Source organism: Schistocerca nitens, chromosome 3, assembly GCF_023898315.1.
Source record: "Schistocerca nitens isolate TAMUIC-IGC-003100 chromosome 3, iqSchNite1.1, whole genome shotgun sequence".
Classification (NCBI taxonomy): Eukaryota; Metazoa; Arthropoda; class Insecta; order Orthoptera; family Acrididae; genus Schistocerca; species Schistocerca nitens.
This window is the reverse complement of record NC_064616.1, coordinates 262,828,911-262,844,897: the sequence shown is the minus strand read 5'-3', so window position 1 is coordinate 262,844,897 and position 15,987 is coordinate 262,828,911. Positions and strand designations below refer to the sequence as shown.

Sequence of the window (15,987 nt, the reverse complement as noted above, 5' to 3'; positions counted from 1 at the left end):
TGATGCATCATGGTGCACCCAGAAGCCGTTCATTCACCAATTTTATGAGTTTTTTTTTTTCAAATCTGCAGAAATGCATACGAATTCCTAATGGCATATAGATGTAGTTGAAAAGTCAAATAATTTTCTTAATGTTATGACAAACAAACTTGCGAAAGTAGTAGGTCTCGTCAATGAGAATTTGCGAGATTCGTATATTTTGAAAGTACCCGTAAAAAGCTACATATTTTCGCATAGCACCCAAAATGATTCAGATTATGAAAGAGACCGTATAGTTTTACGTTATGCATTGTCCAAGAAGTTGTGCAGGAATGAGAATACAATGTGGTATCCACAGGAACCGATTGGAAAAATTATATTGAAGTTTATGGTAGTGACTCAAAAGTGCAAAATGAAGGAAGTTATCCACACAAAATTTTTAATGCTCATAAAAGGGTTAATCGATAAAATATGGTTACAATGGGACCAACTAAAAATACTCTAAGACAAAAAAAGAAAAATGATGCACTATGAAGAAATTATCTGAATGGAACAGAAATCAGTAGATGTGATGTACACTCCTGGAAATTGAAATAAGAACACCGTGAATTCATTGTCCCAGGAAGGGGAAACTTTATTGACACATTCCTGGGGTCAGATACATCACATGATCACACTGACAGAACCACAGGCACATAGACACAGGCAACAGAGCATGCACAATGTCGGCACTAGTACAGTGTATATCCACCTTTCCCAGCAATGCAGGCTGCTATTCTCCCATGGAGACGATCGTAGAGATGCTGGATGTAGTCCTGTGGAACGGCTTGCCATGCCATTTCCACCTGGCGCCTCAGTTGGACCAGCGTTCGTGCTGGACGTGCAGACCGCGTGAGACGACGCTTCATCCAGTCCCAAACATGCTCAATGGGGGACAGATCCGGAGATCTTGCTGGCCAGGGTAGTTGACTTACACCTTCTAGAGCACGTTGGGTGGCACGGGATACATGCGGACGTGCATTGTCCTGTTGGAACAGCAAGTTCCCTTGCCGGTCTAGGAATGGTAGAACGATGGGTTCGATGACGGTTTGGATGTACCGTGCACTATTCAGTGTCCCCTCGACGATCACCAGTGGTGTACGGCCAGTGTAGGAGATCGCTCCCCACACCATGATGCCGGGTGTTGGCCCTGTGTGCCTCGGTCGTATGCAGTCCTGATTGTGGCGCTCACCCGCACGGCGCCAAACACGCATACGACCATCATTGGCACCAAGGCAGAAGCGACTCTCATCGCTGAAGACGACACGTCTCCATTCGTCCCTCCATTCACGCCTGTCGCGACACCACTGGAGGCGGGCTGCACGATGTTGGGGCGTGAGCGGAAGACGGCCTAACGGTGTGCGGGACCGTAGCCCAGCTTCATGGAGACGGTTGCGAATGGTCCCCGCCGATACCCCAGGAGCAACAGTGTCCCTAATTTGCTGGGAAGTGGCGGTGCGGTCCCCTACGGCACTGCGTAGGATCCTACGGTCTTGGCGTGCATCCGTGCGTCGCTGCGGTCCGGTCCCAGGTCGACAGGCACGTGCACCTTCCGCCGACCACTGGCGACAACATCGATGTACTGTGGAGACCTCACGCCCCACGTGTTGAGCAATTCGGCGGTACGTCCACCCGGCCTCCCGCATGCCCACTATACGCCCTCGCTCCAAGTCCGTCAACTGCACATACGGTTCACGTCCACGCTGTCGCGGCATGCTACCAGTGTTAAAGACTGCGATGGAGCTCCGTATGCCACGGCAAACTGGCTGACACTGACGGCGGCGGTGCACAAATGCTGCGCAGCTAGTGCCATTCGACGGCCAACACCGCGGTTCCTGGTGTGTCCGCTGTGCCGTGCGTGTGATCATTGCTTGTACAGCCCTCTCGCAGTGTCCGGAGCAAGTATGGTGGGTCTGACACACCGGTGTCAATGTGTTCTTTTTTCCATTTCCAGGAGTGTATGTATAAAGACAAACAAATGATTAAAACTGCAGAAGAATTGGATGATTTATTCAAGAGAAAGGGCTTCACTAATTGGGTAAGACAATGATGCATTGGTCCTCCTTTGACCCTTATGCAAGCAGTTATTCAGCTTGGCATTGATTGACAGAGTCTTAGATTTGCTCCTGATGGTTATCATGCCAAATTCTGCCCAACTGGCACGCTGGATCGTCAAAATCATGAGATGGTTGGAGGGGCCTGCCCATAATGCTCCAAACGTTCTCAATTGGGGAGAGATCCGGTGACCATACTGGCGAAGGTAGGATTTGAGTTTGGGAAGCGTGAGGACAAGCAGTAGAAGCTATTCCTGTTTACTGGTGGGCATTACTTTCCTGAGATGTAAGCCCAAGATGGTTTGCCATGAAGGGCAATGACATGGGGCATAGAATATCATTGATGCACCACTGTGCTGTAAGGGTGTCTTGGATGAAAACCAAAGGGTTGTGCTATGGAATGAAATAGCGCTTGAGACCATCACTCCTGGTTGTTACGCGATATGGCAGGTGATAATGAGGTTGGTATCCAACCCGTCTCTGGGATGTCTCCACACATCTTTGGTGGTCATCGTTGGGGCCTGGAATCTCCTTGACTGAAGTAGATTTGTCTTCAGTGATATATCCTGCTTTGACTTGAGCCCCAGCAGCCTTCTGATTTCTGTCCCATTTGGATAATTCTTTCAAGCTGTGTGTGTGTGTGTGTGTGTGTGTGTGTGTGTGTGTGTATGTTAGAGTGTAACATAAATGAAAGGAAAATGTAAAATCTGGAAATTTAAAAACAGATTTTACTGCAATTATACTGTTAGCTTATTTACGTATATCATGTTGACCAGCTCCTGAGAGTGCACTATAGAAACCTGCAGGAGAAAATGTTGAGCATATAAAAAGTTCTTCAAATTTATAAGTCACATATATTGGGAAAAAACTTTGTACCTTCTGACATGAAATCCAGCAGCATCCCTGCATAGAATCAGTCAGTTCCCTGGTATGGCACCTAAAACTTTCTTAAACCTTAATTGACTATTTTCTATTTTGTAGCATTATATTTGCAGCAATGAGGGGTATCAGAATACCTTCTCAATTTTTTGGATACAAATTAGTACTGTACAAAAAGAGATACATAGTTCTTTGATTCTCATAACAAATGTTAAATTTGAAACTTTTAAGTTTGACATTCCACTCTTCATATATTGTATGTTAGTCAATGACAATTGCTGCGAATTTTTGTTAGTTATGATCAGTGGTTCATCATTGTGAAATGTCTACATAATAGGATTATCCCTGAAGACTGCATGGTAGAAGATTTCAAACTAGTTCAGAATAGAATGAGTATTTGTAAAGCTGCTAAATGTAAGGAATGTAATATCCAACCATCTTCAGAAATATGTTTCAAGCAAAAATGCATCCTGACAAACAAAGGAAACTTAATTTTCTTTTTTGTGAATTGTGGTGAATTGTGCTTTATTTGTCTCATAACATACATAATCTAAATCATTTAATCCAGGTACAGGAGACATGTCAAATTGTGGTAAAATTTCACCACAAACAAAGAACAGCTAATGTTACCAAACAGCAAAATAATAATAGCAGTAATACAGTTTTGTTATATGTGCATACTTAATTACCCCTTGCTCAAGTTATAATTTCATCCCCTATGAATTATTCTGTTAAATAGTAGCATTTTTCCTACCGAATCTGCTGTAACCTCGTTGTTAAAATTTCTGTCTCCATGTTAAATATGTTTGTGCCCATTAATTTGTTATATATTGTCATCCCCATATACTGAGGAGTCCATGCATATAATTTCAAATGGTGTGTGGGTAGCATAAAATTATTTTTATTTCTTTTGTTATATGTATGGTTAAAATTATTCCCATCAAATAATTTTTGTCTGCTGTGTAGGAAAATTATAGTTTCATAAATGTATATGAAGGAACAGTTAGGATTTAGAAGTTTCCAAAATAATGGGTAACAAGACTCTGTTTACTGTGCAGTACACATGTATTGGACAGTTTTCTTTTGCAGTTTTAGTTTCGTGATACACTACTTGAACTTCCCCAGAAAATTATCCTGTATCTAATAACAGATTCAAAATAACTATGATAATCAATTTTTCATGTACTCAAGTCAGTGGAATTCGCTAGTATATGCACTGCAACTGCAAAACTGCTTAGTTTATTTGATAGGAAGTCAATATGTGTATTCCAGGTTAACTTCTTGTTCACATTTAATCCCAGAAATTTGACCATGTCAACTTCTTTCATAGGTTTATTGTTGTGTTGACTTTTAAATTCCACAATTTTGAATGTTTCGTTTTGCAATGAACCATATGGGTTTTTGCAATGTTCATTTTCAATCCATTTAGCAGGGACCAGTTATCTAAGGTATCCAGTGTGCTTATGATGGAGCTCAGAATAATTCTGCATCATCATTTTCAATTAAAACAGGAGTATCGTCTGCAAGCATAACAGATCGGTAATTTATATTTATGAGTAAGTCAGTTACGTAGAATAGGAACAGGATTGGCCCCAAAATGGAGCCTTGAGATACTATACTCCATTTAGAATAATAATTAACTGCATCTAAGGTGATAATTACCCTTTGTTATCAGTTGTGTAAGTATGATGTTAGGCAATTTAGAGTATTGTCCTTAATTTGGTATTTGTACAATTTGTAGATAAGTAAGTCATGGTTCATGGAGTCAAATGCTTTTGTGAGATCGCAGAAGATACCTGCAATTTTACTCATCTGATCCAGTGATTCGCCTATCTTTTCAATAAAGTTGTTCATTGCATCCAGAGTGTTTTTCCTGGTCAAAATCCTAATTGGTTACTTGTAATAATATCATTTTTTATGATAAAGTTTTTGATGTGGTTGCAGCTGCTTTCTCCAACACTTCTGACAGGACTGGAAGAATAAAAATAGCCCGATAGTTTTCCATGTCTTCCCTCTGCCCTTTCTTGAACAGAGGTCTGACTTTGGCATATTTCAGAACTTCGGTAAAGCATCCCTGTTCAAAGGATTGGTTGAATAGTTTAATTGGGGGAGGTGTTATTATGCCATGTACTGTTTTAATCACTTTAGTGGGTCTCCCTAATTGTGAATGCATGAGAGTTTATGTTCAGTGGGAGAAAACATTAACTGATTACATTTAACAAAGTTCACAGCACTTTATGGCCTCTGTGTAGGAAGCTAGGAGATGAAACTGTAACCATTAATCAGATAACCCATCCCCCAACTTGAGACGAGCAGAAAATTTCAGGGATTGACTAGTTTAGTAACTTTATGGCAAAAGATTCATGACTGAAGATTCTATTTCTGTTTTTGATAATGATCAATAATATTGGTAATGGATTCTAGCGTAAATATTGGAAAAATGATAAGGTATTTATAGTTACTTGTTTCGTTGTGTTCCTCTAACTGTTTCAGACTGATTCTTTATTACTTAACTTGTGAAAGGTCATCCAAACAGTTTGTCTAGTCACCGAATGAACAAAACGTAATCATATGGAATATCGGGCCACCTTTGTGATTGGTTGAAGAGATTGTACAACAGACAGAACACAGTATATCATTCTAATTGGAGAGAAATCATCAGACACAAAAGTAATTTTGGCATATCTCAAGGAAGTATAATGGAATGACGTGGTTGCGCAAAAGACTCTCGTAGCACTTAGCAGTGACAGTATGGATAACATGACCGGTAGCACCTTTCTCTTCGAAAAAATATGGCACTATGATAACTGATGCCATAAATCCGCACCACACAGTGACATTTTAAGGGTGGAGTGGTACTGGCTGATTTGCATGTGGATTTTCCATTGCCCATATTCGACAATTCTTTGTATTGACATATCCTGTCAGATGGAAGTGGGCTTCGTCTGTCCACAAAATCTTCCACGGCCAATCATTGTCCACTTCCATTCGAGCAAGAAATTCTAAAGCAAAGGTCTCTCTTGCTGGCAGGTCAACAGGAAGCAATTCATGCACAGGGGTAATTTTCAATGGACAGCAAAGAAGGACCTTTTGTAGGATTTTACACACCATGTGCACAGATATGTCAAATTTTTGGGCAATTCTCCATGCACCACACATTTGCACCCCACCATTCGTCTCTTCTTGCATTACTGTGGCCACTGCTTCCACTGACGTCGAATAAATTCGTCTCCTCCTTCCATCAGGTTGCGCACCAAAAGAACCTGTCTTTTCGAATTTCCAAATCATTTTTTTCCAGATTCACAGCAGTCATCAGACCAACACCTTTTTTCAAATCCTCTAGTGTCTGGAACTTCTGCAGAGCGACGTGTGAACAGTCATCATACTTTAATACGGCTTTACAAGCAGAACACGATCCTGCATTTAGACTGTCATGGGGAATGTCACAGATGCGAAAGGAGGAAAAGCCATGTACCCGGCATGTTTATACCATCTTCAATGGTTTGTGGGCTGACAAGTGTTTTCATTGACATATTCTGACACACAGCGCCATCTATTGATCAATTTTCACACTATTTTTTTCTTCTGCTGCACAGTTTCCCCCTTCTCCGATAATATTCTGTTGCAATTTGATGTCATTCTGACCAGTGGTGTTATTTCTACAGTGTTTTGCAAGTTTAATTATAATCACCCTTTATATAAATGACCTAGTGGATAAAGTCAGAGGTTCTGGTAGGCTTTTTGCAGATGATGCTGTTACATACAAATAAGTCCCAACAATAGAAAATTGTAGTCAGCTGTATGTTTAACTTTAAATCAAGATTACAGTAAGTCGTACTAATTTCTAAGCTCTAAAAATGTTCTCTTGTGATGTGATACTAAGTAGGTAACTGAAGTGTATACTAAAATAATATTATAATAAATAAAAAATTGATTTATAGATAAATTTATCTTTTGTTTCACTGAACCATCTCCCTTTCATGGATAAAGTTCAAAAGTTCTGTTTAACACACCTTGGACAGCTATGTGCTGAGCATAGGTGTGGCAGATGGGAAGTGCACCATGGTTTGACACCCATGTTAGAAATATGCTCCAAAATCAACGAGAACTTGGTCACAGATTTCAACATAACAAAAACATTGTGGACAAACATAAAATGGAAAAAAAATTGTGCAAGGAGAGGCATATGCGAGCCTTTCAATAATTCGAAAATAAAATTCTCTCTACCCATCTGCAGAAAATTCTAAGCAATTTTGGTCCTATGTTATATGAATAACAAATCAATAAACAGATCAAAACTACCCGTACAGACACTCAGTGACCATAATGTCAACTGAAATGGTGCATTACGGGGATAAGGTCATAATACAGAATTCCTTTGCTCAAAACAGTTTCACTTAGGAAAGCAGTGATGTGGTTCTTCCTGTCAATCATCACACAAGTGCTAAAATGATGAATAACAAATAAGTGACCATGGAATAGGAAGTCAACTGAGGTCATTCAACAGAGGAATGATGACAGTACCTCATGAAGTACCTAAACGAACACAGTATGGGGCAGAACTCACTTTTCTTTAACAGCAGTATATGACAGGTTGCTGGAAGAACAAAGCGTTGTAAGTGTTAGGAAAAATGTATTGGTGAATCTCATTTTGACAAAGGTTTGCCATACAGATTCTCACAATCATAGCACTATATCACTAACCACAGTCTGTTGTAGAATTTTGAAAGATGTCTTATGCTCCTGTATTATAAATTCTGAAGACAAAAAATATCCTCTAGGAATGAAAATAGTTTCCACAAACAGTGATATTTTCAAACCCAGCTCAGACTGTTCATTCACAAGGCCCAGAAAGCAATAGATGGTGTTACCAAGAGTGATTCTTTGTCTCTTAATTCTTGAAAACATTCCATACGGGTACACAATGCCACCTAATGAACAAAATAAGAATATACCAAAGAGATAACAGCTTGGGTCTTAAATAATGTTCCAAATCACCAAATGCAGAACTTAATAGAACAATAAGACCAAATTTATATTTGGAAGAAGCCAGATTTAAATTCTCGTTTGTAACTGGAAAAGGGAAATGTATCTGACAGCAAGAAAGAGTAGTGACCCAGAAACTATCAAAAATTATAAAAACTACTGTGTTGTATTAAGAAAAGTTATTAAAAAGTCCAGGAGTATGTGTATCATGTCTGAAATCAGCAACTCTGATAATAAAATTAAAACAATTTGGAATATTATTAAAAGAGAAACAGGTCAACCAAGAGCTGAGGAAGACAGTATTACCATAAAATTGAATAAAAACTTTACGAACAAAAAGTCAGAAGTTGAAAATATTTTTAATAATCATTTTCTAAATGTTGTGGATGTAGTAGGATCCAGGTGTTCATTAGAAGATGCTAGGCTGTTAATGGAAGAGGCCATACCTATGCAATTTGATACAATTGAAATCTCACCCACTTCTCCCTCTGAAATTAGGAAAATAATAAACTTACTTAAAAGCAAAAACTCACATGGAATTGATGGCATTTCCAGCAAAATACTAAAAGCTTGTTCTCAACAGATAAGTAAGATTCTCAGCCACCTGTGTAATAGCTCTCTGGAACAGGGCATTTTCCCTGATAGACTGAAATATGCTATTGTTATACCTTTGCATAAAAAGGGGGATAGATCTGATGTCAACAATTACCGTCCAATCTCCCTTCTAACAGCTTTATCCAAAATTTTTGAGGAAGTAATGTATTCAAGAGTAGCTTCACATATCTGTAAAAATGAAGTACTAACAAAATGTCAGTTTGGTTTCCAGAAAGGTTTTTCAACAGAAAATGCCGTATATGCTTTCACCAGTCAAATTTTGAATGATCTGAATAACCGAACACCACCCATTGGGATTTTTTGTGATCTCTCAAAGGCTTTTGACTGTGTAAATCATGAAATTCTGCTAGACAAGCTCAAGTATTGTGGCATGAGTGGGACAGTGCACAAATGGTTTAATTCGTACCTAACTGGAAGAGTGCAGAAAGTAGAAATAAGTAGTTCTCGTGACATGCGAAGATCAGCACATTCCTCAAACTGGGGAACTATCAAGAATGGGGTTCGACAAGGGTCAGTCTTGGGTCCTTTGTTGTTCTTATTATATATTAATGACTTGCCATTCTATATTCATGAAGAGGCAAAGTTAGTTCTCTTTGCTGATGATACAAGTATAGTAATCACACCTGACAAACAAGAATTAACTGATGAAATTGTCAATACTGTCTTTCAGAAAATTACTAAGTGGTTCCTTGTAAACGGACTCTCACTGAATTTTGATAAGACACAGTACATACAGTTCCATACAGTGAATGGTATGACGCCATTAATAAATATAGACCTTAATCAGAAGCATATAGCTAAGGTAGAACATTGCAAATTTTTAGGTGTGTCCATTGATGAGAGATTAAATTGGAAGAAACACATTGATGATCTGCTGAAACGTTTGAGTTCAGCTACTTATGCAATAAGGGTCATTGCAAATTTTGGTGATAAACATCTTAGTAAATTAGCTTATTACGCCTATTTTCACTCATTGCTTTCATATGGCATCATATTTTGGGGTAATTCATCACTGAGGAATAAAGTATTTATTGCACAAAAGCGTGTAATCAGAATAATAGCTGGAGTCCACCCAAGATCATCCTGCAGACATTTATTTAAGGATCTAGGGATATTCACAGTAGCTTCTCAGTATATATACTCTCTTATGAAATTTGTTATTAACAACCAAACCCAATTCAAAAGTAATAGCAGTGTGCATAACTACAATACTAGGAGAAAGGATGATCTTCACTATTCAAGATTAAATCTAACTTTGGCACAGAAAGGGGTTAATTATACTGGCACTAAAGTCTTTGGTCACTTACCAAATAGTATCAAAAGTCTGACAGATAACCAACAAGTATTTAAGAAGAAATTAAAAGAATTTCTGAATGACAACTCCTTCTACTCCATAGAGGAATTTTTAGATATAAATTAAGAAAAAAAAATATATAAAAAAAGAATTTAAAAAATAAAAATAAAAAATAAAGAAAAACACAAAAACACAATAAAATAAAGTTGTTATATTAACTTAAGTATGTTGTTAAATTAACCTAATTATGTCATGTATTGGAAAATTCGACTCATTCCACATCATTACGAAATATCGTATTCATGATCCATGGAACTAGTATTAATCTAATCTAATCTAATCTCTAATCTAATCCATCTTGATTTAAGGTTTTCCCTAATCTATTCAAGCTAGTACTTTCCCCTTCAGTGAAATCAAGATTTTGTCCTATTCTGATTCATTTTGCTATCCCATATGAGGCCTTTTGAAGCCTTGAAGTCATTCACAGAAGCAGACTTCTTTTCATCCCTGAAAATTATGGCTATTATATTTAGCTAAATATTTCTTATAGTAGCCATCCATTTCAGTTAACATGTTTTCCTTCTTAGTGTCAGAGCTCATTCCTCTGTTTAGGACATATGACCTCTGTGTAAAACCTTGTAGAAGTTCCAATTTTATCTATCTGGATGATCTGATACTGGTTCATCACGGTCAATTCACCCAATTCATCCCTGTCTTCTATGGATAATCCAACCAAGTCCACACCATCCCCCACAAGCACTGGCAACCTCATGCTTGCACATCCAAGTAAAAGCTGAGCTGAATTGTCTGTATTACTCCACAGTCTTCCTCTATAAACAGTCATTCAATAATTTAATTTTTCTCTTATGCTTTATCACAGGAGGTGGCTGGTACATGCTAGGTGTGCAGCTTTTGTCAGTGCTCTGCTTGGTAACATGGGGCATAACAACCAATTTCCTGCTTCTCTTTGTAAGTACAAGACCAGTTTGACTCAGCATGATGCATTAGTATAAATGAGTGATCTTCTGCAATAAAAACTGCAGTGTTCTTTTTACACAGTACACAAGTCTAGAAAATCAAAAACTAAAATAAATGAGAAGATATTCATTTAGCTATATTAACAATACTATACGCTGGATGATCACAGCAAAAAGCACAACATAAAACCACACAATGAAAGAGCATATTCTCAGAAATTAGCTTTGACTATAAGCAGTATACAAAATCCAGGACTGAATGATGTTATTAATTATTTTTTCTATCAAAACGAAAATTCTCTCACGAAAATATAAAATTATGAGACACAATCATTGAACAGTGCTTGCCATCAGGATAAATGTCAGTATTGCTTATAGACGTTCTCTTTCATGTGACCACCCTTCCCCTTTTTCGTCTTTCTCACCCCTTGTCCCCACAACAAATGAATCCATCTCTCCCTATGATCTGAGTGACCTGTATTTCCTCTTTACCCTTCCTCAATCTCATCTTCTGTCCTCGTTGAGGAAGGAACTATTGGTTCCAAAACCTATCGCAGTACAGCCATTTCCACATTTCCCTTGAATGTAAGCATTGACCAGAACTAGGTTTTTTATGATGATTATCATGCTTTCTTTCAGCCTATGTCATTAGTGAAGTTGGAAAGCAAGAGGTTCATAGTTATTTTTTAATGGCACTAGGAGTCTGACACTGTTACAGAAAGTCTCAGAAATGATAGTGGCACCTTTGCTCCTTCACTCAGTTTGAGGTAACATTTGTAGTGATTACACTGCCATTCAGTTTTCTCTAGCAACCATTTCTGTCAAACTAGTTTCTATTTATGTGTCGTAACCATCCTGAAAAATGAATTTGTCATTTTTCTAAAGGTTGTATTCATACATGACATTAAAAATCATTTATGCAAGTATACACTCCAGAGCCAAATCTATCAAATTGCGACCAGCACGGAACTTGGTGCACCATTCCTCAATGGTGACTTTCAACAGATGTGCTGCCCCATACACATTCTTCATTCTCCAATGGATGTTTATCGGTGTTCATTCTTTGGCAGCCAAGAAAAGAATAACAGCACATTGGCCTTGTTTGAATGCATTTGGTAATAATGTCACCATAGTTCATATTTCCACATTTACCACACATGCATTGGATAGAAACAAATGCCACACTAATCCCTTCCCTACATGTTAATGTGCATATACCGACACTGTAATCATGTTATATTGTATGCAGAAAAACCCAGAAACTTTCTGATTGTCCATTATATGATTCCTGAAAAGGGGTATCAGTCTATTCAATAGTTGGGGCAACATGCTATATGACTGACTTATCTGGCCTTCTAAAATTAGCCAATATGGTTTTGTTTTATGTTGGTATTATGGACAACTGAAAGCAAGGTTAAACTACAGGCAATATATTTTTCAAAGATAGTAAACTCTACTGTACAGTTTAATGATGATGACATAATTTTGAATAAAATATTCTGAAGGTAAAATAGTCCCCCATTTCAATCTCGAAGCAGGGACTAATGAGAAGAATGTTGCCATTAAAAAGAACAAATCTAACATTCTGTGGGTTAGAGCTTGATATTTCTTGTCTGTTAATCAAGTAGCTAGATTAAAGAATTTGAAAACAGACATGAGTTGACTGAAATGAGATGTAATAAGAATTGTAGAACTGTGGTGGCAGGAAGAAAATGCTTCTGACCCAGTGAGTACCGGTTTACAAACAAGAAATTAAATAGTAAAACTCCCTATATACAGTCATTGAGATAGCCAGACTGCTGGTAGGACTTTGGTATTTACTAGTGATTCCTTCTTTCCAGTTCCCACATCGCTAGGTGCAACAAAACTGTTGGTTGTCAAAATACACTCGACAAAACCTTATTTCGTCAGCATTCAAACAATGGTTAACAAATTTCAGACATTATTTTAAAGTACATATGAAGCAGCAGGGTGGAAAAGTTTCTAGCATAACAAATAACGAATGACAGAATTTTCATAATATCAAAAATGGCTCTGAGCACTATGAGACTTAACTTCTGAGGTCATCAGAATAATATGTGTTTTACAAGATACATTTCAGGATGGTGGCAAAAAAGTGTCTCCATTGAAGAGAGCTGGAGAAGGAAAAGTCCTTAACAAGCCCAGCATGAATAAATTTGCGAGTCAGGCAAAAGCTAAGGACTTTGGAAAGAAGTGACAGACCTGTGGAACTGAGGCTGTTGGAGCATTGAATCATGACTATGGCAAATGTAGGAGGTCTGCAAGGCAGGTTTTGGTGGCTATGAATGGATATGGTGAAAGTCTGTTGGAGATTCTTGCAGAGGTGGGGGATAGTGACAGTACAAGATGGGAGTACGACGTGAACATGTTGGAGAGTTCTTTGATGTGGACTGTGAATGCTGCTCGAGGACCAGGAGGGGGAGTTTTAATCTGAGAAATGAGATGCAGAAATTTGGCATTGCACAGTAGCTGGACGCCAGTTGTTGAACATGCCACAAGTATGGTGTGCTTCACTTCAATGACTACTTCACTGCCTGTGCCATCATTATTCTTCTTGCCAACACCATCTGAATCATGCAGATAGGAACTCTCCCTACAACATATCCTTCATTCTCATAACCCCCTGCCCTCAAACTCTTCTAGTCCCTGTCCCCCACCTGCCTATCCCCTACCCCATTTCCACTCCAGTACTACACATGCCTTCTGTCCCACCACACACTTGCAAATCTTTTCTCCCCCTCTCCCCCCCCCCCACACACACACACAGCCATCTGATACTTCACCTAGTAGCCCTTTCCTGCCCCTCATCCTACTATCCATCATCTTCTTGCACCATACCTCCTTGTTAACCCCATCACGGACACCAGCAGAATACGATTTTAATTATTTTGAAGAATGAAATATTAAACTAAACATAAAGAAATAAAAATTTTAAATTAATGAGTTTCACAATTCAGAATTTTTAAATTAATCAATCTAAACCAGATAAAATATAAATTTGGTTTCTCTACTTTTAAAACTAATAATTATTTTATTTTCATTTTTAAAACTATATTAAATTTTTAACCTTATAAATTCACTGCTGAAATATAGTATTCAAATATTTACACCTTTTTTTATTTTAAAAATCCAATAAATTTTTTATCTTATAAATTAGAACTAATAAAATATGACTAATTTGCCTGAGGAATTTCAATATAACAAAGATATTTTCATTGAAAGAAGAAATAAACCACCAGAGAAACAAGTTGAATGTAATGTTTTCAAACATTATTTTAAACCCTTTTTAATTATAAAACATATGTGAAGCAAAATGGAGTATGAGGGTATTAAGCTTTTTATAGATCACTATGGATTAGAATTATATGTAAGGCATTTTATTAATTGTGAGAAAAGAGAGATGGATATTCAGGAAGAAATTCAAAAAAACAAGTTCTTTCTTTTTATAACTGTAAAAAAAATAGCGAATGATTATGAAGAAAGAAATGTAGATATGTTGAGAGAAATTTAAAAAATCAAACTGTCTCAAACCTATGAGAGCTAGAAATATATAATATTATTATGAGGAAACAGATAAAGGGAAAAACTATGAATTATATAATTTAACAAATATATTAAAAGATTACACGTGTACTCATATATTATTTTTACAAGTTTCTCACTCATTTTTTGAAGAAGTTCAATATTTTATCTATTACAGCATATTTTTAAAAATTTATCACATAAAAACCATATAATCTGAATATTATTTCAACTATCACTGTAAGAGATATAATGGAGAATTAACAAAAACATATTAAAATATATATTATTTCCACTCAGTACCCAAAGAAAAAGAAGTATTTTACAAATTTTTATGCTGAGCATCATAAGTTAAATTTTTTCAAAAAAAATATAGAGGCTAAAGGATCACTGAACTTTATCATTAAAAGTAACATATTTCATACTATTTCTTTGTGTTGCTACAATATATATCGTTGAGTCATATTGATAACAAAAACAGGATAATTTGTAATAAAATTATATGGGTTTATATCAGTATCTTATTTTGTGTTACTCATTTAAAGTCACGGATTCGATCATGAGCTACTAAAGAGTTACTAGGTGGGTCTAAATACCATATCTCTTGAGGTAAAATTACATACCTTCAATTTTTCAAATAAATATTTGTTTAATTTAACATTATTAAGTAATGAAGAATAAACCAATTGATTCTTTTTACAGCTAGTTTGCAAAACAACAAATCCAAAATAATTCATATTAAATTCTGCTGCAGTATAGTGGATTGTTACATCTAACTAAAAAATATTTTCATAGCTCAACCCAGCTATCTCTATAGTTTGTAATTCATGAAACAATACTGTCATTTTAGGATTTTTTAATCTTTCTTTTTTCTAATTCAAGTTCATATTCAGATTCATATTTAATGACAGGTATTCTAATCTCCATATTTTCAACAATACTTTTTTCATCTTTTGATAGCACATCTTTTATTTGCACCCAGCATCATTTTTATCAGACCAATGACAAATAGCATCATTTGCATTTGAGCTAAAAGTCAAGAGTATAGTTGACTCTCTTTACCATGTCCCTGATCTATAATCCTTATAACAACCTCCTAATACTTCTAAAGGGTAAAGTATTTCATTTTTATTTTTTATTTCACCATTATTACGTATAAGTCTTTCCATATAAATTTTATAGGAAAGAGATGAAATTAGGTTTCATAAATCTAAAGAAGAAATAATATATTGTTCTGTTCTTGATAAAATATTATTTCCTTCTGTATAGATACAAAACCAAATAATTTACAATATAGATACCAATTAATTTTTTACTAGATTTGCAGGTGTATTTTATATAATGTGCACTAACAGTCTGAATAACTTTAGAACTCATACATAAATAAGCATGATTTGGATACTCTCAACCATCACCAATATTTATATTAGTTTCAATATCTTTCTTAGGAATATTTAGTTTATTTTTACTTGTCCAGTTCACTGTAAACACAATTAAATTGATACCTCTAAATTTTTCCAATTATGAAGATTAAAATCAGAATTCATAAAGTTAATTTTTTTTTAAATTTTGTGTCAGCCTCAAGGCTGCATCTCATTTCTAAAAAAATTATAACATTATT

General features: G+C 36.5%; 1 protein-coding gene across 1 annotated transcript in view; it reads left to right on the top strand.

Annotated features, from left to right (window-relative positions):
* Positions 1 to 15,987, top strand: part of LOC126249172 (putative ammonium transporter 2) — a 302,811-nt gene that overhangs the window by 206,438 nt on the left and 80,386 nt on the right. Inside the window, exon 8 of the mRNA XM_049950828.1 lies at positions 10,727 to 10,815. Coding sequence (XP_049806785.1) covers positions 10,727 to 10,815 — 89 coding nt within the window. The remainder of the gene's footprint in view (positions 1 to 10,726; positions 10,816 to 15,987) is intronic.